Source organism: Tinamus guttatus, unplaced genomic scaffold (genome assembly GCF_059628265.1).
Source record: "Tinamus guttatus ecotype Peru unplaced genomic scaffold, ASM5962826v1 Tinamus_guttatus_pri_ptg000246l, whole genome shotgun sequence".
In the NCBI taxonomy this organism is placed as follows: domain Eukaryota; kingdom Metazoa; phylum Chordata; class Aves; order Tinamiformes; family Tinamidae; genus Tinamus; species Tinamus guttatus.
In genome coordinates this window covers 7,426,780-7,450,190 of record NW_028288780.1, presented here as the reverse complement: position 1 = coordinate 7,450,190, position 23,411 = coordinate 7,426,780, and the positions used below count along the sequence as shown (strand labels likewise).

Sequence of the window (23,411 nt, the reverse complement as noted above, 5' to 3'; positions counted from 1 at the left end):
TTTGGTCCATCAGCAGTGTGCTAAGGGTTGAGTGTAGTTGTTATGCCTAAACCTAAGCTGTGTTTTCCAGTCTTGCCGTGGTTAAAAGGTATTTCAATCTTTGTTTTAATACTTTTTTTTTTCCTGAGGAATGTAACCTTAAGTATAAGTCTGTTTTAATGAAAACTTTTATGCTTTACAGTACTTTAAAGCCTCATGTGTAAAAATACTGACGTGTTGCAACACTGAAGTCTTTAAGATGCATTTATTCACAAATATTAATTGAGTAATTATGGAAGCGTTGCTGTGGCACTCAGAGCATTTATATTCCAGGAGTGAAAGTGTGTTGTTGTGGTTTGACTTTTTTTTTTTTTTTTTTTTTTTTAACTCATTTTCCAGTGGACTGAATATATTAGTGATGAATGTGCTGTGAAACTAACTGTTTGTTTCCATGCTGGAAAAGTTTCATGGCTCCAGCAATTGCTAGCCATTTTACCACACAGCATCCATCATTTTGTCAAAGTTTTAATGTTTTGTAGTGAACCACCTAGGAAAGAAAGGAGGAGAAAAGAATGACAAAACAGCTAAATTCTTTCATTCCATGCCAAAAAACTGACTGAAGTTTATCCCTGTTTGCCCTTGGAACAATTAATGTGACATTTTCCTGAGTGCCATACTAAATTTGATTGTCAGTTATTGAAATGTATGTTTAAATCAGCAGTGATGCAACTCTAAATGCTTTTTTCATTAATGTCATTGAATCCTTAACCCACAACCTTTGACACATAACAGAATTAGAAAGCCTTTTGGATCATTTGGCTGAGGTTGTGCCTTCGCTGCAGTATCTCAGCTTGCTTGGAAACGTGGCCTGCCCGAATGAATTGGTCAGCAAAGACAAGGATGAAGATGACTACCAGAGGTACAGGTTAGTATCTTCACTGGTAAATACAAGAAGGAAGGTAATTCTTAATGTTGGAAAAAATGCTCAACTAAACCAAGCTCAGTCTCAAAACATTTTTCTACTCTGTTCTGAAATCACTGTGCTCCGTGAACACCTAGGAATTTGAATAACCACATTTCACTGAGCTCACTCTTGGGAACCCTTTTTCAAGAATTATTTCAGTAATGTACAATGTGAATCTGAGTTCATCAGGTGTGCTTGTGCTTTCCTGAATGTGTTTGCTCACACGTGTGCACCTATGACCTTTCTTTCTTTAAGGCCAGGGTAAGGCAACACTTACAAGAAGGGTGATAGTCAATAAAAAATCATTGCACTAAGATAGCCAGTTAATGCTAACAGTTTTTGCAATGTGTTTCTCTTACTGAATTATCAAGGCACTATTAAGGAACACAGAAGAAAGCACATCTTCATATAATGTGCTTTTTTACTGAAAGTAGTTAGTGTTTAGAACCAAATTAAGCAAGCAATATAAGTAATTTATATTTACATATCATATATGATCATCTATGTATACTTCTACAACGTAACTTTAATGAGCTAAATAAGACAAAAGATCATCTGGAAATTAATACATAAGTCTGATAAAATATTACCTGCTCAATGGAAGTGTTTATGAGAGTTAGTTGCATGCCTAGAAGAGTGTTTTTTGGCAGGAGTAGGAGGAAGGTGAAGTGGAGGATAAAAATAGCTTTGGCCGATGATCACTGAGGATAGATCCAAGACTTATGGAATGTTTGCTGAGGTCACTTTTTTGTAGCTGCAGCCTTTAGGCAAGTGAGACATTAATTATAGCAAAATTCTATGCGATGTCATCACAGCTCCTTTTTCTCAGTCACGTCTGATACGAGGGTTCAGTCCTCATTCTCTGGCATTTTCCACACTGGCTGAAAATAGCTCTGTGTGAGGCAAGTAAGAGCCAAGCAGCACTGGTCTGTTTGCTGCCAACCTTGCAGAGACAGAACTTCCTTCTTATTAGCAGGTCATCCGTGAAATTTAGAGTTACATTATAAAAATCTGTTTACCTCTTCAAATAATCCAAAGTCTTTTGTAGGAGTTGGTTTAAAACATAGTAGAAAGTAGAGGAGCCTGAAGGCAGCTTTATTGGAAAGTAGCGTGAATTGGGCACTGCAGTTGAGTTTTGCTAAATGCCGCGGGTTGAAATTGTGCTCATAGAGTTGGCAGCAACGCAGCTGTCTTGGGTGTGAATATTCTGTGTTCACTAGTCTGGATTTGTGAGAAGAAGTGCTAGATTATCATTAGCCTCAATATTTGAACCTTCTAACAATCCAACTTTTGCATTCAGCATTTTCGTGCCATTTTGTTATTTACTAAGATTGCCTAGATTTAATAAAATACTTTCTCATTGTTTTCACCCTTAAGAGGAAGGTATGCTTACCATCCAGCTTATAGGAGTGTAATAGTGCTGTCTCTATATAAATTTATGTGGCATTTGCACTAGGGAATTGCTTAAAAAATGAATGATATTTCTACAATTTACTGTTTTTCACTTTAAGTATGTTTTCTGACAATATGTCTCTTATTAATCATTTAAGCAAAAGTGGTACCTTAAAGGAACCATTCAGAGGCAAGAACTCATGGTTCATTTAGTGCTGTCTGAAAAAAAAAATATTGATTGACATCCTCTGTGGTTATGTGATGTAATATTTATAATATGTCACACAGCCATACATCAAAACAAGCATGTCTGTTGTTTCATTTCAATGCAAAATGTTGATTTCAGGGAGGTCAAGGTAGTTTTAGGTCACATTGTGGCAAACCACTGTGTCAAAAGTGTGAAGTGATTGTATTTATGCATCTGCGGGAAACAGTAACATTTTTTCCTTTTCCATTTTCTTTCAAAAACTTGAGTATTTTTTCTGTATAAACTAGGTCAATTAAAGCTCTTTTAAGAAAGGACGGACTTCTGATTAGTTGAATGATTTATGATTTTGCTGCTGAAATGAGAGCTTCCTCATCATTTTCCACAATTATTTGTTGCGTTGTGTAAGATTCTATTTGCTAGGCATTATATTCAAAACCCAAAGGTATAGGGACTTATCTTTAGCTGGACATATTTACCTGTATGAGTAAAGGTGGGACTTATGGGACAGTGTTGAGTATTTAGGTAGTTAGAGTAGTATGTTTTAGAATATTTTGGACGTGTGAATTTTTCTAGTTTGGTTGGTAGCAGCAAGATCCTCCTGTGTGAAAGCATTTGATTTATCAAATATATTATTTCAAACCTCAAAAGCAAACCTTTGAAATGTCCAGTTTCAGCATTTTCTTAATATTTTGAGGGTTGAAATAACTTTTTAATACGTATTTTTTATTTAAAAGAAATTTGCCACATGAAAAAGTCAGAACAGTGTGTTTCAGTGAACCTGGCTAATTTAAATATTTTGCTGTACCAAAAAAACTTCATTTGTTTTTGTTTTGTTCTGAACAGGAACTTCATTTGTAAAGTTTTTTAGTGACCATTTAAACCACAACTTAATTTTTCTTTGAGTTTTAATTTCATTTCGATTGAGTTCAATTAGAGTTCAGGCTATTTAATTCCCCAACCCCAAAAAAAAAAAAAAAAAAGGAAAAAAAGAAGGTGCTAGAAATCAAAGCTCTACTTAATCTTCTCATTCCAAAAAGCTGAAAAAATACATAAAGCCCCAATTCTTGTCCTCAAAAAGTTGTGGAAAATCAAATTTTTAGAAGCTTTGGCTTTAGTGATCTGCTATGTTATTAATAACAGAGATAAAATGGAATATTAAATCTTTGAAAAATAATTAGATTTTACCATAACTACATGGATAATGTGCAAGATTATGCTTGTGTCAAGGTGTTCTGATCTGGATCGTATGGATCATTGCTGGACCTTTTCTGCTAGAAATTTAATGCTAATGCTTTTCAGCAGGTTTTCATTAGAAAAGTATTAGATCTAAAAACATTGTTGAGACTTTTCTCAAAGTAGTTTTTTCATAAATATAGTTATATTCGAATGAGTTGTTTTTTAGATTGAAAGAAAATCAAAATGAAACTGTATATTTTTTTCCCCTTGTCTACCGTTCTTCCTTGCCTTTCAACTGTATAGGAGAATTAATTGGTGGAAACCTTTCTATGTTTATTTTTGATGTTTCTACATGGACAGGAAAAAAATGAAAAGTTCTGTTCTGTGACGTTCCTATAATCAATTTGGTTGATTTTAAAAGTGTATTTTTTTCATTGTTATGTGGTGTCTATCTGTGAAAAATATTGTGCTGCAAGTTGCTTTATATTTTTCTAAGTTTAATTTTAAAGAATCTTTGGGAGGGGGTATTGGGAGAGGGTTTGGGCATGAGGGTTTGAGGGAAAGTTGCAGGGACTGCTCCTTCTCCTTGGAATTCAGAGCAGCAGATCCAAAACATAATGGTGATAGGGAAGATTTAAAAGCCCGTTGGCTTGGGCAGGAAGCAGCGAACACGCCACAAAACAGCTCGCAAAGCCGCGTGTGTTTTAAAATAACCGATTCTCCAATCTCCGCTTTGAAGATTGCGGGAGGGAAAGCAAAGGTCGTGACCTGGAGATCAAAGTAGCAGGAGTCAACACAGGAATTGCCAGTTGCTTCCCGTGTCCCCGTGTTTGCTCCGTGTGTTGTGCGCAGGGAAAACTTCAAACGCGCCCCTGCCGAGCAGTGCAGAATCACCTGGGTCAGGGTGTGCGGGGAGCGTTGGCCGGGGCCGCAGGTGACCTCACCTGCCCTCCTTGCAGGATCTGGCTCTGCGGGCGCCGTGTGGAGGCTTTCCGGGCCTGCGCCGCCTTCCCTGCTCCGTATTGACATTTCCTGGAATGGTGCATTCATTAAGTGCTGTTGACATGGAAACAAGGGCAAGTGGAAACAAATGCCAGAGTTTATTTTAAATTAGCTTAAAAGTACACTTGCTAGATATGCTATCTTTGGCAGGGGAGCAAGCGGTGATAACCTCGTGAAGTCCTCTTAGGATATGACAGTAAGAAAAGAAGTGCAGGCATTTCCTATAGAATAACTTTTCAAGCAAAATAAGCTATTGCCATCCCTCAGATCTAATTCTGTGCAGTTTGGTGGCCTCTTACAGTGTTTTCAGCTTCACCGTGTGTTTTCTTTTTTCCTTTTTCTTTCTTTTTTTTTATTTTTTATTTTTTAAATAAGATACAAAACTTACTCTATTTTAAATAGTCCTGCTCTTGAATTTAGGTGGTAAAATAAATACATAAATGCATACTCAAAAAGCAGTAGAAGGCTATAAGACTTTGTTAATTAACCAAAATAAAATCGTATTAACACGATTCAGTTGAAATCACTGAAATTAGTGCTGAGGCTCCCTTTTAGTAAGCGGGATTAGAGTTTGTGGTGCTTTTGTGATATGTTTTCTGCACCATGTAAGATGATGGGATATTCCCTTGTGACTGTACAATCTATAATCTTGCTGTTTACATGAGGCCTTTTCATTTCTGAAGTATCCGGAGGCACAGAACTATTCAATAAGCATAACACAGCCCTGCAACTTCCACCTGAGATGAGCCATTGTAAGGACTTATAGGCGAGGACTATTATAATATCTTTTCAGCTAGATAAACTGAAGGCCTAAGTACCCCGATTTGTTCAGACCTACACAGAGAGTCAAAACATAACTGCAGTCCTGGCCTCCTTATCCTTATCCCTGTGTTTGGGCTGGTCGCTTGCAGACGGATGGAAGTTCTGTCACCTGCTCTCTGTTGTTTGCTGGGGTCGGGGGAAGAGGGGGATGTTTAAACTTTCTTTTGTGGTGCAGCAGCAGCAGCTACAGCAGAGAATCCCCTTCAGTGTCATAAAGTTGTTTGCTTGTTCCTTCTGGCCTGTGCTGTCACCTCTGCCCTTTCTGTGCTGAGGTGACTTTGCCAACTTCAGTTTATTGCTACGAGCTTTCAATAATGCAGATGGAGAGTATAATCAGACCTCCAAAGTTTGTAATAGGTATGTTATTTTATGTCTGGGTCTGAGGAGGAAGTCGAGTGATAGATGCATTGAAATGTTGCAGAAAGGAAACGAAGGTGTAAATGCTTTCTGGAAAAAAAAGAAAAAAAAAAGTGCTGTTCTCATGAGATGGGGAGATGTAGATATTTCTGCATTCTTCTGGGTGCACATTTCTCTGTTTTTCAAATCCTAATTGATTTTTGTTTTAAACTTAAAGGATATTTTACAGTTTTATATTGAAATTTTTAACAATAAAAATAGGAGGACAAAATAAAGGACTCCATGCAATCTAGCTCTTGCCTCAGTCTTTCACTACAGGTTCAGTGGAAGAGTTTATTTTCTCTGAAACTCTAACATATCCAGATTTGCTGTACTTTTCCCATCATAGTAGGAGAAAATAAAACACTCTTCCCAAAGTAATTTATTGCCACTTTTAAGGTTTTCTTATTGTGTGGCTCAAGGGTGATGCCATTATCTCTCCATATCATGGGGCCAACCGTATTCTGAAACTTGTCTGCTTTTCCAAGGGAGGTAATAAATGAATCTAAGGCCTGTGGATGCTGTGGCATTATGCAGTTTTTCTTGTTATGGTCTTTGCAGCTCGAGAACAGATATTTCCTGGAAATCTTAGTTAATATTAATGAGTAGTCTACAGAAACTGATTAAAACGTAACAGAAATTTATATACCTGAATGGCTACTAAAATATAGAAGCTTTTTAGCAGAACAAAGTGGTTGGCATAGAAGTCATTTACTCCTGTATGTTTTGGATCAGGACTGACGAATTTCTTGTGTATGTTTAAAATGGATTTTCGTTCTTCCTGGCAAGTGATTCTTTAAGGAACTCTTAGCCATGAAGATTGAGTTCTTTTGCTTGGCGTCTGAGACTCTCTCCTGGGGCAGTGTGAATCATCACTGTGGTGTGTTTTTTTTTGAGGGAACACCTAAGCACTGTATTTAAAGTAATGACTGTTACACTGAAAAACTACAAACATCCACAGGGTGTATCTGCAAGGTAACCCACTGATAAGTTTTAGGCTCCTGATTTGTAAGGCAGAGTTAAGGCTAAAAGTCTGAGACTCATTTAAGGCTGTAGAGAAAGTCAGAAGCTGGAATTACATTATAAAAGCTGAAATTGTGTGTTGTTCAATATCGAGCAGCTGCCCTTTCTGAATTCCAGCATGTTTGTTCAAAGGATGACTTGGCCATGTCCATAGCAGGCAAATCCCCACTCACTCACTGCCTTCCTCCGCACATTTTCGCCCAGCCTCTCCCCCTTTCCCAATATCTTGACAGGTCTGTGTAAAAATCATTAAAACAATGCTAATCACATGCAACGCTTACAAAATTGGTAAATGAATTGTTAATCTTTATTGTCATTTTCACTTACTCAAAGCTGAAATAACATGAAAAGTGATATCCATTGGTCTTTTCCTGTCTCTGTATGTTGCTGTAAATGATTCACATTCATGCTTGTATGTGATGGATATCCCAGGACTCTTGGTACAGGGTGGCAGGGGGAGGAGGGAGAAAGGTGATTCTGGACAAAAGAAGATGCAAGATTTTTTTATATAATTCATTTCCCTAGCCCATCATGGATTAGCAGATCAGTTTATAGGCAGTGATAAATGGGTTTCTAAGCACCTTCTTGGTGCTCCTGCTTTTTTTCTCTTGCCAGAGCTCATCTTTTCCCTCATCACTACAGATAATAGTCTTCCTTCACACCGCTGCAGGATTTAACAGTCCTGTAACAGCAATCTCAGAGCACCTGGAGCAGTGCTAAGGTTCAGAATGATTAAAAAAATAAATAAATGGGGTGGGGAGGAACTCTAAGCAAAAATAAACCATTCTAAACCTCGAATATAAAATTTAGATCTTCTCATTAAACGGCATTTGCTTAAGCAGCTAATTTGTTTGTCCAAAACAGGTGCAATGTGTCCTTCAGTTTATAGATCTCAGTGCCTGCCATAAAGTATTTTATGATGGCTGCATTCTGTGTTATTAGTAGCTGTCCTTTTCTGCAGCCATTGGTGTTTGATAATAGTCTTAAAACACCCAAAATTACTTACCTGCAAGCAACATTCTAGATAGTCCCTGTTGACAGTTTGAATAAGTTTAGTGCCCTTTTGTTGTACTTTACCTTCAAAACAAACTGATTGAACCATCAATAGCTCCTGAAAGCTGACAGAGGCATGTCATCTGGCCTAACCCTCTGATAGCAGGTTATCTGGGGGAGTTAACCTCCCCGCATTGTTAACTGAGATGTTTTATGTACTATGCAACTTTAGGATACTGCTGTGATAACCTTAGTAACTAAGTCGTACATCACAGTAAAGAGATTTTGTGCAACAAATAACCCTGGATTAAATTTACAAGGGTTGAATTGATATTGTAAAGTGCTCATTCCAGAGCTCTGGTAATCCTTTCCTGTATTTTTATGGCAAAGTGGTGTTACATTTAGATTGGAGCTGCATCTTCATATTTCTAGTTAAAATATGTCCAGGAAGTCTGATGCTTGTTTTCAGATATTGGGAAGAAAAAAATGGTGTACTATGAATACAATGGAAATTAATTTTGTCCCTTCTTTAGCAAAAGGAGCCTGTTTTGGCCCCAGTTGTTGAAATAACTTGTTCTAGGGCTGGGATAACTTTAATAGCGTTTATTTTTCAGTATGTGTCCTTCTGAGAAGCATGATTAAAAACAAAACAATATCAACCCTGCAACTCTGGCTTGTGATGTTGTTTGCTCTTCAGTTTATGTGGCTGGGGATCTGTATTTTTATTTTTGAATTTAGACGCCACTAGTGGTAATTTTGGTTAATGTGAAGTGTGGTCAGGATGACTTAAAATACAAAAATACATTTGTAGAAACACTATTATAATTTTCAGCTCTTTTGTAATGATTGAGAGACTGACATTAGGGCTGTGATCCAAAGTCAGCAAAGATGACAGTGCTGTCTTAGTCTGTTGTCATTTCTGTTGCAGCCTGCTTTCCGATGGCATATTTCATTCCATCATTAAGCATTTGCTGATTTTCTAATACCGATGTTTTCTTCACCTGAATATTCATCTTTTCTCACCCTACACTTAGCGGGTGTTTTTATTCCTTTTGAGCCTCACTCTTCTTCGCTCTTGACATATTGTTTCCTTCTGCACATGTCTTCATTTGAAAGAATCTGTTGTCATCGGAGCTCTTCTGCCAGTAACGTAGAGGATGGATATGTTTTCTCCCCCGAAAGAGTAGGGCCAGCAGAATGGCAGAGCGTCCCGCAAGGGCAGCAAGGAAAGCCGGGAGGAGGGTGGCAGTCTCATGGGGCTGGAGCTATTCCTGAACAAATGGTCTTAGGACATGTTTTGTTTGTAAAGTGACTCATTATTATTATTATTATTATTGAAAGGCTGTTGTATCACTGATAGTTTGGTGATTTGTATTAAGTTGTCTACAGCTTCAGGGTGGGTTACCCATTTGTGAGGCTGATGCCTCAGTGAAGAGTGCCTTTCTGAAAGGTTTCTTTGCAGCATTACATTTTGCTTGGTTGTAGAAAGGAAGACTTGAAATCATTATCAAATGGCCATCTGGTCTCGAGAACAGCGTAAAAGGTAATTCTTAGTTTTTAAACCACAGTTTCTTAGGGTGCTCCATTTTGAAATATCCTAAGGTATGTTATGCAGAGTTTTCCACTGTTTTGTTTTATTTTTCCCAGTGTCAGAAGGGGCTGATATGGTTAGGAGTGTTTCTGTGACTGACTAGAGGTTTATGAGAAGCAGCTAGGCATGGGAAATATTATCAATCACCTTCCTACCCCCTGCTGCGACGAGTCTGGCACTTCCTCACTCTGTAATGTCTGCTTCACATTTGGTTGACTGAACGTAAATAACATGTACTTGAGGTGGCTGGATATTTTGATTTGCCATGGTTGCGTGCTTTATTTTCTTCCTTCTCTGCCATGTTCTCTCCCTCTGTATGCAAGGAGCCAATGATATTCTTTGAGGGGGAAAAAAAAGGCAAGAAAACTATTTTATTTTGAGAAAATAGCATAGCAGACTATGCTAGACCATACTGTACTGATGAATCCTAATGAGAACTTTGACTATTTGAGAAAAGGTGGTCTCTACCTGCAGACTTCTTCCTTCTGTCTTGCGCTGCGATCCTTATGCTTTAGGGGAGCCTTGTCACTTGGGTAGGACCAAGTTAGAATTGTCCTTCAGAATGGTGCCTGTGTCAAAAGGTAGTCCTTGAGAGCAGACCCTAGGAGTAACTTTTCTTGCCATCTCTTGAGAGAGTCTTGTTTTGAATGCCAACAGTTTTGAATGCTGCCATACCATTCTTTCAAGATAAGGGAGAGTTTTAGTATGTTTTAGTATGTATGATGCAAAACAAATTGCACTCCCTGATTCATATGGTGTCTCTAATTGATTGCTGATTGTGTTTTTAGGAAAATATAGTAAAATCCTGAAGATGTGTTGGCAAATTAATATTATGAAGTGCTGGTTGGGTTAAAGGAATTTCTAAGTAATTCTAAGTCCCATGTTTCAGGTGAAAACAACCCTGAGGCACTGGAGATTTCAATCTGTCTTCTTAGAAAACATTTTCCATTTTACTATATTTCTAGATATGTCATGTATTGTAGTAATGTCCATATTGGACATATGTATCTATAGTGATCTTTTCTTAATATGTTTGCTCCATTGTTATGGGGAACTTTTGAGTACTTTCATTTGAGGCAGTAAAGTACAGTAATTTATTATTGTAAGCTAGATTCCATAGATGGGGTGAACAGGTAGAGGAAACAAAGGCCACTTTTACTGCTGCTGGTTTTTAGTCATTTTGACATATGATGATATTTTTGTTTATTACTGGAGTTTAATTTTGTGTGTTTTGCCGTCTTTCAGATACTTTGTCCTGCACAAATTGAGAAACCTGAAATTTCTTGATACTCGAAAAGTAACCAAGAGGGAGAGAGAGGAAGCCTTGGTAAGAGGTGCCTTCATGAAAGTGGTTAAACCCAAGGATGCTAAGGTAAGAGACTGAATGAAAACGGTAACAATATGTGATTGATTAATACCATTTTTAATTAACTGTGACAGCTTGACTGCATCTTCTGCTGACTCAATAGACAAAGACTTTTCAGACTGTGAGATTGGTAACTATACTTGGGTGAGGGACAAAATCCTTGTTAAGTTTTGTGCAGTTTCGTATCATACTTTATTGTTACATCTGGACTGTGGTTATGTTACCAAATTTCTGTTTTCTCTGTTCTGTCTAATTAAGTAACTAGTAGGTGTCACTGAACTCAGAAGAGTATTTTTGCCCAGTCTAAAGATATATAACAACTATGTGATATGCTGTTCTGGAAGAATGCAATTTTTATGACGCGTTGTCTTCTCCTATGTATGTTATACATAAATGCGTAGCGCAGAACTCGCACCTATGGTGGTCATTGCCTTTCAGTGGATCGGCTGATTGTAATTTTGCATGATGTTATTTAATAAGGTGTTATAAGCTAATAAACATTGACAACATTAGACAGCTTCTGTAATCCTAGCTTTGGGTACCACTCGCGTCAGCTTTGGCTTGTACTGCGTGCTGCTAATGCAAAGAGAACGAGAATGTGATTTCTCCAGTTTACCTCCTTTTTCCATTGGTGATCAAGACAAGAAAACAGCACTCTGACCTTCACAAGGTGTTTTAATGCTACAGATAGAGATCTCTCAAAACTCAAGTTTTCAGCCTACTTGCCTTCTGTTTGCTGTTTCGTTCTCTGAAATATACCATCAATAATTTAGTGCAGATTTCTGATAATGCTGAATAATAATGTATGGAAATGCACTGTTGGGTAGCATAACGGTGTTGCTAGATAAATGCATTACCACAAGTACAATTGCAGTGCATAGCAAATTAATTCAGACTGATTCATTTATAACTATTAAAATGTTAGCGGTTTTGATATAAGCATAGGTTCAATATATTGTTTACCACTTCCTTTAGCTGTTTCAGCTTTTATATATGTAATAAACAAAATCATTTATTTTTAAGCTATTGAAGTTGTTGTCTTCACAGCAAACCTTCTAAACCTTACTCAGCCTGGCCAAATTATACAGTAAAAAATTGCTAGGTATGGTGCATGCATATTGTCTGCTTTTATAATTATTTTATCCATCTTTTAGATCTGGTGGAATGTTATTTTAATTTTATTGACAAATAAATGTTTATTTATGAGTCTGCTGTTTAGTTTGACCAACTTAATAGTATAAGAGAAAAAAGGTGACTGTTTCGTGAACTTGAACCTGCTGCATTGCATGGAACCTCTTTTTAAGTCAATAGTTAAGGGTAAATTGCTTCACAGAGGTAGGGATAGCATCTGTCTTTTATATCTGTAATTTAATCTTTTGTGTAGTTTTGAATTATTTACCCAGTAAGTCTTATGATAAAGTGTACATTTATTTCAGCAAATTTGCAAAAGGCTCAAATTTGCTGCTGTTATTGCCAGTCTGTTTTTTTTTCTTTGTAAATGGTTTGGTACAAATTGTTGATGGTACATAGCATAGGAAAATGCTTTTTCATGGCATGAATTAATGTCTCTTAAGATGTTACAAAATTATCATCATCATATAATATTATATACATATTACAAAAATGACTACTTCAAAATAAATATTTAAATGGGTTCAGCACAGATCTTGCAAACCTCTTTGGATTGTTTTGAATTTGTGCTCATTTTCTGGGATGTTCATCCTCATATTATATATGCACACAAACTCTCTTTATATGTGAGAACACTCATAGAATGCCCTCTGTGCATGTATGCTAGAGATGCATATATATATATATTTCTACATATAGCCATAGTGAAAGACTATCTCAGGCAGCATTCCTCTATATATCACAAAGATAATGTACACAGTAACTGTGCTTTCAAATTCCTTCATATATTACGTCCTGAATATATAATTGTTTTTATTCTTCAGCCTTCAGTTTCCTTAGGAAATGAATCTTGTGCTCTCTGTGTATCTGTTCCTGTTCCCAATAATTATTAAGCTTTTTGACCAGGTCGACCAGCCTAATTTAATGGGCAACAAACAGGTAGTGTTATTAAATATATTAATATTTTTCTAAGCTTTTTGGAAGTAGCTAGCAGAAGATACATCTGAGTTGCAAATATGAGGAAGACGGCAGTGCACCTTGCATTAGGCATCAGAAAAAGTTGTTAGGAAGTTGGCCTAGTGATATAAGAGCCTGTTGATTATGAGCTTCCGACGAATACTTTTTCTACCTTCTCCTATGGTGTAGAGCCCACTATATAAGAATAAGCTTGCCAGGAACAGAGTTTTTGTGCTTAAGTGTCATATTTGTGGATGTCACATGGAAATATTGTTCTGCCAGGGGTAAAATCTACAGTAAAGTATTGGGCTTACTTTTTCAGGGGAAAAAAAAAAATTCTAAATCTAAGTTGTTGTTTTTTTTCCCTCCATTATGGTAAGCAGGAGATGGTATGGCTTATTCAGCATAAAAAGCAGATTGATGATCTAAAGAAGCTGTGATGTGGGGAGTTGTTTTCATTTTAGTCTTGACATAAAATACTTGGAAGAGCAAAATACCCCACCAAGAAAAAATACACAAAATGAGAATAAAAGCAAGAAATTTCCATCTGACTAGCTTGTGTTTACTCAAATGCAAAAGTATATAGCAATCACCAGTCATCACTGAGTCATAAATATTTTATTTTGTATAAATTTTTAGACTTTCATTTTTCTCTATTTTTTCATATTTTTTAACAGAACACTGCACTTTCTTTGCTGTGCTTCATTTCATCCTTTGTTTAAAATGCATCTGTTTGTGATATGACTGTCTTACGGAAAGATGCAGTCATTTATTAGAAAACAGTTTAATGTTACAATGCACTGTTCCATCTCTCTATGTAAGTGAGCGAAACTTCATTATTCTGTGATGTTTGTGTTTTCTTTTGTCAAAATATTGAACATTGTATCATGCCTGATTTTAATAAAAATCATGTAAGCTTGGCTGGATAAGAGGCATTGAGCCAGATGAGGAAGCCTCGTTTAGTGACCAAACCATGACCTCATTTCACTGGCATAAGTGTAGATCAAAGTGGGAGATGCCTGTCCGGTGTGAAGTGTGTTTCTGGGCATGACAGCGCTTCACATCAAAATGACAGCTCAAGAATACGACAGTCAAAATTGCTTAATTATGTCCTAGCTTTGTAATTATTCATCCCTGCTCCTGCAAAGACTACAGTTGTCATTTCTTTGACATAATTATTTAAAACTGTCCTCTCTTTTGGTTTATAGCTTGTATATGAATTGTGCTTCCAGATGTTTCATCTTCAAAACTTAAAGATGCAAACCAGAATATCATTTGAAAATTCTGCATTTGAAGACTCCATTTTTTTATGCTGTGTGTATTATAAATAAACAAAATGAAATGAAGTATCAAAATACATCATAATTTCATGTTAAGTCTAAATTAATGTCCATTTAATCTAGATGATTAAATGTGGATAAATAGATATTCATATATCTAAAATGTCTTGCTCTGAGTAGAGGCACATCATCTTATCTCCCTTCAAATATAAATGTAATTGTTTAATACCAGGTAGTGAACTCACTTTTATAAAATATATATATTATTGTTTCTCAATCCCTTTCCCCAATAATATTTTAATATGCTGCATTTAAAGGTTAACATTTTTGTCAGGGATTTGGCTGTATGGAACAATCTTGCAACTTAAGCCTACTGGACCAAATGACCAGCCTGTATCCGTGGGTATAGTTCCAAATAACTGACTTTATATTGTGTTGAGTTATTCTGCTGTATACCAAGAGGATATTGTCCACTGTCAAAAGATGGCAGTATGGATGTTTTGAGTTTTTTCCCCCCTTGAATATATTATTTCTTCTCAAGTTATAATTATAAAACTTGACACAGCTTTCTTTTCCTAAGGAACTGAGAGGGAGCCATTTAAGCAGCAAGGTTTAAGTTTCATGTAATGAGGGTACATGATTCATGCTTGCACTGTGACTTGGAAGGTAGAGGGAGATTATTATGAAATGCAGAGTGAATATTTAGCAATGAAGCTTAAGAAATAAGGTAAGCTAAAATCTACAGCGTTGATTTTGGATCATTGTCAGTGTTTTTATTTTCAGGCTTATAGGAAGTACTATTTTTATCAAAGTGACCAATGTTGATGTATATACTTTTTTCTAACTTCATTAAAATCAGATGAAGCAAAAAGGGCAATTTTAGTCATTTTTTTCCTTAACTATTTAACAGGTACCAAGCTTTTAAAACATATGTTTTATCTGCTTCCAAAAATGCAGGTAAGGCATTTTTACTAATGTCTCTTGTACTTTTTCTTTTCCTCCCCAAATTAAGAGAATGGGATGGCTTTTTAATGCTTTGGGAAGCAACCACCTTGTGCATATTTTTTTTCCTGTCTTTTATCAGTGATATTGTGTAGGATCTTGGGATGTGAATGGAGAACTTCACAGAATCACATAATTACCTACTTAAGTTAGATATAAAGGGCTTCAGAAATGTAAAGAACCATCCAATCATTGAATTGCTAGCTAATAAGAAACCTCTGCAAGAGAGCCTCTTCTCCTTATGGCTCATTGCATCAAAGTTTGACTTACTAAAACAGAATAAAGTCATGAATTAAAGACGAGGCTTGATTCTGTGTTGAGAGATGGAATCTGCTGTCGTATCTAATGGTGCTTGTTGGATAAGTTAATGATATGAAATTTTAGGAAATCCAAAATCTAATTACTGTAGCTGTGCAAGAAAAGCTATAAAGAGCTTAAGAGTGTGACTGACAATTTATGTACCAACTAATAAACAGAAAGTTGGAGGTTCATCAAATGGCTAATAAACTTCTATAGAAGATACCTGAGACTATATGGAGAAGGATACATAGACATGTGAAAATCCAAGTACAGTATATAAAAGTACAGGGCAAACTACTACTGTTGATTTTATCTTGCCTACATACTTAGTCGCTGGATAAAATAATTCAGTACTTAGCAGTACTGAATAGTACTTAGCACAATAGCTCTTTTTGCATTTCCTTCAATTATAGATCAAATTAAAGGTGTGCATAAAGAACCACCATAGATTGCATTCTGCAGTTCAAGTTACTGGACCATAAATCTCGCTGTCTTTGAGTATGATCAATGGCAGCCCAGTGTTGCACTTGCTATATAGGATATTGTCCTGGTGAAGAAGCCTAATGATGATTTTGGTGTGGCTGTGAAGAGGCTCTAGATTCTGGAAAAGGTAGAATTAGTAGCAGGACATAGAGCATCCTCCTCTATAGCTGATGGGTAGAAAAAAAAAAGCTGCCTTCCAAGTGCCTGTAGGGGCAGCTTTGTGAAGACAAAGAGCTAGCAAGGCAGGCTTTGCAAAAGGCAGGCAATAGTGGGAATAGGATGGGCGGCAGCATCCAGAGAAGAGGAGGAGATTTTCATAGTAAAGGTGAGGATGGGAATCTCAATTATGACAGACTTGGAAAGTAAGGAGCTCGCATGAGATGCTTGACCCAGGAAGCTGAAAAACAGCTAAAGTTGAGTCTATTGCGGTATTTTGTGTTTTGAAGTCTGATGCGACACATGATTAAGAAGAACCTTAAGTCAGCGAAGCATGGGAGAACCAATGAACTTAAACAGCATGGACTAAGCTGAAAACATAAGCAGCTGTTGAAATAGCAAAGGAGTGTGTTCTGAACCTGCTGTAGTTGTAGTCATCATGAAGGAATAGCACACACTCGTGCTGAGAGAAGTTTTAGGGTAGGGAGGATAGGGTGTCTGCTCATTGCTCTTATTGTGATATTTCTTGAAAAACTGATACAGTTTTATTTCTTTGGGAAGGTAATCTGTGGACTGCAATTCAGTACCTAATAGCTCTGCTGAAGGTAAAGAATGCAAAAGGTGAAGTCTCTCTGCTAAAATTATTCCTTCCTCAAAAATACATGATTGCCATGAAGCCAATGCCCTTTCAGCCATTAATGATCTGGATGCACTTTCCACATAAGGCAGGGGTGTTCCTACTGGAGCCCTGGCCCGCTTCCAATTGAGGTAATTACATTCTGCCTCTGTGGACTTCTCGGCAGTCTCCATTTACTAAGGCATTCTTCTCCACCTTCTGCCTTTAACTGTTATGTAGTGTTGCAGTGTGCTAGTTAACCAGCTGCTGCTTTGCACGTGAAAAGTGTCTGTCTGTCAGTAGTACACAAATTGATCCCTTTGTAAGACTTATTTAATACTTGTAAAACACTTGGAGGTTCTCTGGTGAATGGCAATGGGCACTGTATATCTTTAACATATCCATTTAATTGAAGAGGCTGCATGACAACTTGTTTCTTATCTCTGTTTTGGGTTTTGCTTTTTGTTTTTTCTTTCTGTGCTCCCTCCCCCCGCTCCTTGCCTTTGTAGGAATTTCTGTCTGGAAAAGTTAACAGGAAATAAAGACCTGACACCACCAGCCATATTACATGTTTGGTCTTTTTTTTTTTTTTTTTTTTTTTTTTCCTGACTGCCCTTTATGTTTGGAACTATAGAAACTTCAGTTATTAGATGCCGCAAGCGTATGATCTGGCTTTTGTCTTGTAATCTACCTCTTTAGTCTACTTAATAAAATGCCATTCAATAGTATGTAATACCATGATACTAGACAGTAGGGCTAGAGCCATGGTTGGTTTAAATTCCCTATGGATCAGTGTGGCTAGGATTTTATCCTCTAAGTTTTGTTTATGTGGTTTTCTTTGGAAATGAAAATACTTCTGGTCTATAAGTAACAGCAGAGCTTACTGCACTCTGTGTAATTCTTCTTTTCAGAGGAACTCGCATAATGTGTCTCATTGTCAGGTGACTTTACTATTAGATGTAGTAATTGCTTAGTACATTGTCATTTGTATTAAAAAAAAAAAAAAGTGTATTTAATACTCCATCAGTGGGACTCCGGACTATCTTATGGCTACTTTTTTGCTTATGATAATTTTTTTTTTCTAGACTATGTGGCTCTCGCACATTCTCAATATTGTTCATGAGTCATTCCCATGGAAAAAGAAGGAGTCTTGAGTGCAGTGGTTAGAACATGCTAATTCCAAGCCATGAGAGAAAGATCCAATTAAAAAGTTGTCATGTATGTTTGTGCAAACTGAGTAACGATGGTATAACATCACGACGGTGTACTGAATAAACTGGGTAATGATGGTGTAATGATGATATAGCAAGATTTCTGAGGGAAAATGAGTGGCAAACTACCACTTCTGTGGTTTCAGTTGTAATTTTGTAGATGTGAAACAACTTGTTCAGAAGTTGGACAAGAAATCATGATCGAATTTCTATATACTGCCTGTTTTGACTCTGAACAGATGTGATAGAGTTACCATAGTGCCTGTGCATGCTGTGTTCTTAAACTGACTTTATCATTGCACTGAGAAGTCCAAAGGTTCAGCAACTGTAAGAGGCAGATGTCATGGAGCACTAGAAACAACGGCACAAATAATCTGCTGATGTCATCTTCTCAGTAGCGTAGCTTTGCTGTCAGGAAGATCATGATATAAATAGGGCTGTATTTTATGTTCACTAATGGAAGTTCATAGGCATTGTCACAAGCAGAGGTTACACTGCGTGTTTTTAGAAAGGTGTTTCAAATGCATGAAGAAAAATGGTGTGAATTACTACTTACTGTTTTGTTTATCATGTTCTCACAGTTAGAAGTTGTTTATTCTTATCAGCCTACAAATCTAGCACTGTCACGTAGCTTTTGAGTTGGTGCTTTTTTGAAAGGAGGAAGAACCCTAACACAAGTTTGTAAATTTGTATTTAATAAGATTTGTTTAGTTGAGCAGCCATGATCAATATACCGTCTGTGAAATGAACTAACTGCAGGTCGTGTAAATATAGATTATTAGAGTTGACCTTGTTATGTCTTCTGTTTTCAATAATCTCTTTCTCTCTAGTTGTAAAACCTAGGATCTCAATTACTAAAACTTTTTCCCAGTGTTTGCTGGGTAATTATTTTGCACTTTCATAGTGCTTTTTCATTTATCTGCTTCATGTTTCCCACCTAACTCCTCTCATCATCTTCCTCTCTTCCTGTTCTCTCAGGGAGCATGAATAGGAAGTATTTTATTTGGAGCACTACCTGGTCTTGTGTTTCAAATGGCTGCCCTCTTTTTTCTTTCTGAGTTGAAATACTTCTTAATTAATGTAACTTTTTCAAACAACTTTGTCCTATAATGCTGACGTCTCTGGGTAGCAAAGTTTCTATGTGAATCCAAAGATAACAGATTAACATTTAGTGCCTTTAACATCCTACTCTCTTTGTATTAATCTTTCAGTATTCTTTGCTTTTATTTGCCATCACCTTCTTTGATTGCACAATACCGTTTTAAAAGATTTTTGTAATAATACTACAGGGCCTAATTCCACAGTGGCAGTTTTCTTTCATGTGTTTCTCTTTGACATCAGTGAGATTATTTAAAAAAAATAGTCTACCATGGTCAACAGGTTATGAGTTCAGGAGCACAGACTGTGAAAACCTATATTGGAAAGGGGATCGTGTCTTCACATAAAATGCAGTGGAAGCACATCATAGAGAGTCTTGCTCTGAGTGTGCCAGGGTATTTATAGTTTTGTCATAGTCACTTATGGGTGGAATAAGATCCCTGGAACAAACAAGAGGCAAAAACGAATGTGCTGATGAATGGGCTAATGTTTGTACTCACTTTGGAAACAATGAAAGTGCCTCAGAACAGCTGCATGGTGCCATTGTTGACAGCCTAGAGCGTACATCGCTTCCTTGTAGGGGTGGCAGGCAAGATCTGGGGAGATGCAAGGCCCCTGGAGCTGCCACTGGGAGCCTGGAACAGATACCCTAGGGTGGCTAAAATGGAAGTAGAAGCTTTTGTTTAGGCAGCTGAATCACACTTTTCGTGTTGCTCAAAAAGGGAGACTGTGCTGCTAACCATTCCCAGGTTAAAAGCAATAATGTTCCTCCCCCACACTAGAGTCAGCCAGAGTGTGGTCCAAGAGGTGCATAAGGCTGGTAGCAATGAGATCATCTCTGAAAAGTTTAAAGTGCATCAGTCATTCACTCTTCATAAATGAGTAAGAACATGACCAGTTTTATGCTAGTTTATGAGTTATTTCAGGAAAAAGTATTAATAATTTGTTTTCAGAGAAGGCCTAATATTTTGCTCCTTGTCTCCACCCTTACAAAACATCCTTTTGGCTTATATGTGTTTTATAAGAAACACTAAACTTTTAGCATATGCCTAAAGAGTTTGTTAAACTGGTCCCTTTGTCCAAAATAATAGTGTAATAATAATAGAGCAGAGTTCAGGGTGCTACATAGTTTCATCTGCTCCCTTAAAACCATGTTTAGTTTATAGATTCGAGTTCCAGTTCCCAAATGTTAGTTGAGCTGAAGCTAACCTTGCAACATAAAAATATGGAGAAAATATGTGTCTGGTTGGAGGACGCAATGCCGATTATAGCTTGTCCTGATCAAGCTGACCATTGGAGTTTTTAATCAGCTGTGTGTGAAGCAACAGTTTTTCTATTGATTTTAGGGGCAGTTAGATACCCTTTATTTACTCATTTTGCACGTCTGGAATCTTTATTGATCTAGGTGAAATGCATATGCAAACTTATCCTGATCCAGCATCCATTGAAATCATTAAGAAATATTTCATCAGAGTATTGGGAATTTTCTGAACTTCAAATTTTCATGTATTTTTCCTTTGGGATTTTTTTTTCTGGCCACATTGAGGACCGATGTTTTAACTTCCTTGAAGCCTCAATTGAAGAACTTTTTGTCTGTCTTACAGAGAACTTAACTGGCATAAAACATTTTAAGATTTGCAGTCTTTCTGCATACATTTCAGAAGATGAGGGTTTCAGTGCGTGCATAAAAAGTTCAAAAACATTTGTGACTAAGGACTGCAGGATAATGCTTTTGCAGAAGTTTGTTGCCCTGGTTTATCTTTGCTTTTCACTGTGTCCTAGGACAAAATGTTCATAGAAGAACACAGCAAATGTCATCAGCTCTACCATTAAGAACTTCTCTAATAGATAAAGAAAGTTTCAATCATGCATCAAAAATAGCACTGCTGCAAACCCCTCTTCCATGAATGTTTTGAAGCAAGGTTTTATTGTTACTTTCGTAGGCAGTGAATCTGTCCTTATGTTACTTACATTTAGTTTTAAAGTGTATTGAAGGTAGGTTTCTAATGTATTAAATGTCATTATATTGAAGTGCCAAATAAACACACGAGGCTTTCTGCATTGTTTCAGAGATGATTCATTTCTGTTTCAACCTTGGTAGGGCTCGAAAACCTTAGGCATTCTTTTTCATCAAAGAACCTGTGGGATATTTGCTTAATGATTAAATTACAGCTGCCTTTGTGTTTCTAATTTATGATGTTGAAGAAAAAGGAGATCAAGTTTTCTGCACAATACTGCAAACTGTCCTACATATCTTATTCTGGCAATTTTCATTCAGATCTGTATTATTTGGATTAAAATAAGAAGTAAATTCAGAGCTGAAAAATTAAGACTTTTTTTCTTCCCACATTGTAAGACTAAATGTACAACTTTGTTCACATAACTGTTACAAACAGTTCACTGTGTAGGCCAAATGCTCTCTAATGCAGTAAAATTAAGAAATAATATGCTTTGAAAGTGATTTATGAGTGTGGTTAAACTGCCAGATTTACAAAGAAATAGTTCAGATCTTGGGAAGCCTCAGGAGTCACGTCAAAAATGAATTTGACCATGATTTAAACTGCTACTTTTCTTACATGACATTTAATATGTGTACTTTGGAGGCCCATATGTCTTTAATAAAATAGCATTAAGTTTTAAATATGATATGAATGCAGTCAGTTTCTAAATTCATAACCTTTTCCACAACTCCAAAATGCTAACCAATAAGGGAGTCATGCATGCAATAAAACATAAACCTTAGAAAATAGTTTTTTATTAGAACGGTTAGACAGTTGGCAGCTGTGTTGTAATGTAATAAATACATGCAGCCAATGTGGGTTTATCAGTCTTTGTTTACTCTGTAAGCAACTGGGACCAGACAACTAATTATAACGGAGGACCAAAGGTCACGAAAAGCATATTTTGTCCAGCGAGTGTGTTCTTGCGAGGTGAACCTTATAACGTTAAGAGAAGTAATTTATTTAATAAGGAAATGCTATATTATTTTTCACAGTTGTATTTGTATGAGGATCTAACATTTATTAGGGAGTCGTATACTTTAAGACTCTGAAGTACTGTTCTGAAGTACTAAGTATTTCCAAAATTATGAAAAGCTATATACAGTTTACAAAGGGTTTCAGTGTTTAGCAAATGGAGGCCAAGAGAGTGTAGTGTTTCATGAAAACAGGAATAAGGGAATTTGGTCTATACTGAAGTTCATACTCAATAACAAAAGAATGTTAACTTATTTTGAGAGGTATTTCTTTGTAATGGAAGTTTTTTTTTTTTATCATCTTTGGTAAATTAATATATTTTAAGATTACTTTCTGAAACAGAGGGTAGCCCACAGCAGAAGGGGCTTTCTAGATGGTTTGAGCTTTGATTCAGAACAGATTCTGTTTGCGATTTACACATTTGTTCGGCATGCGTAGAACTGCAGGCCTGATCACATCCTCTAGGCATCTGACACGCGAGTGGAGGGTATGGGGACGGTGTGGGAGTTGTGTGTACTCTCTTAAGAGCGGGCGCGGGATAGAAGCTTGGTTGTGGAGCACTTTTCCTCCAAAATGCTTTCTGTGATTTGATTTCTGGTTAGTGTGGTTCTAGAAAAATGGCAAAGAGTAAATTAAAAAAGTCTGTTTGGAGATCTATTACGAAACATATATTCAAATGCTAATCTGTAGTCCTCCAGAATTATGAATCCCCTAGAGCACCCAGAACATTATTAACAGCATGTAATCCAGCTCAGTGTGAATGCATCTTTCCTCTGTTAGCCAAATCTTTACATAATACAAATCATTCTACCTATAAAAGCGCAAATATGTTATTGTTCTCAACAGGCAATTTAATGCAGCCATAGGGAGGAGAATAAGAGAAAAGAAGATTACAAGCTAGCTGATCATTCTTTTATTTCTCTTAAGTCTCTCTGCATTCTCTGTGGTTGTACTTGTTTAAAGATTGAACGTAACTGCGCTGTCTATATGATTTGGAAATCGAATCAGCCTAAATATGAAATTTCAATAGATATAGCCTTTAGGGGATTTGATACATTTATTACAAATATGTATTTTTCCCCAGAAGCAGTGATGACCCTATAATCTTTTTTTCCTTGTAATTCTTTTGAATACTTAAGTTTTGCCACAGAAAGCTCATTGAAATTTGCCACCCAGTTGTGCTGCTTTATTCACAGAAGGGCTATTAAAGTTAATTATTTTCTTGATGGCTTTATCAAAAGGACTATTAGTGTGAATATGTACAGAAAGTATGTGAATGAGGAGGAAAAA

At 36.7% G+C, this 23,411-nt stretch overlaps 1 protein-coding gene across 2 annotated transcripts in view; it reads left to right on the top strand.

Annotated features, from left to right (window-relative positions):
* Window positions 1-23,411, top strand: part of LRMDA (leucine rich melanocyte differentiation associated) — a 609,951-nt gene that overhangs the window by 348,187 nt on the left and 238,353 nt on the right. For both annotated transcript variants that reach the window (XM_088526444.1, XM_088526445.1), the window contains 2 exons: window positions 770-904; window positions 10,792-10,918. In XM_088526444.1, coding sequence (XP_088382570.1) covers window positions 770-904; window positions 10,792-10,918 — 262 coding nt within the window. The remainder of the gene's footprint in view (window positions 1-769; window positions 905-10,791; window positions 10,919-23,411) is intronic.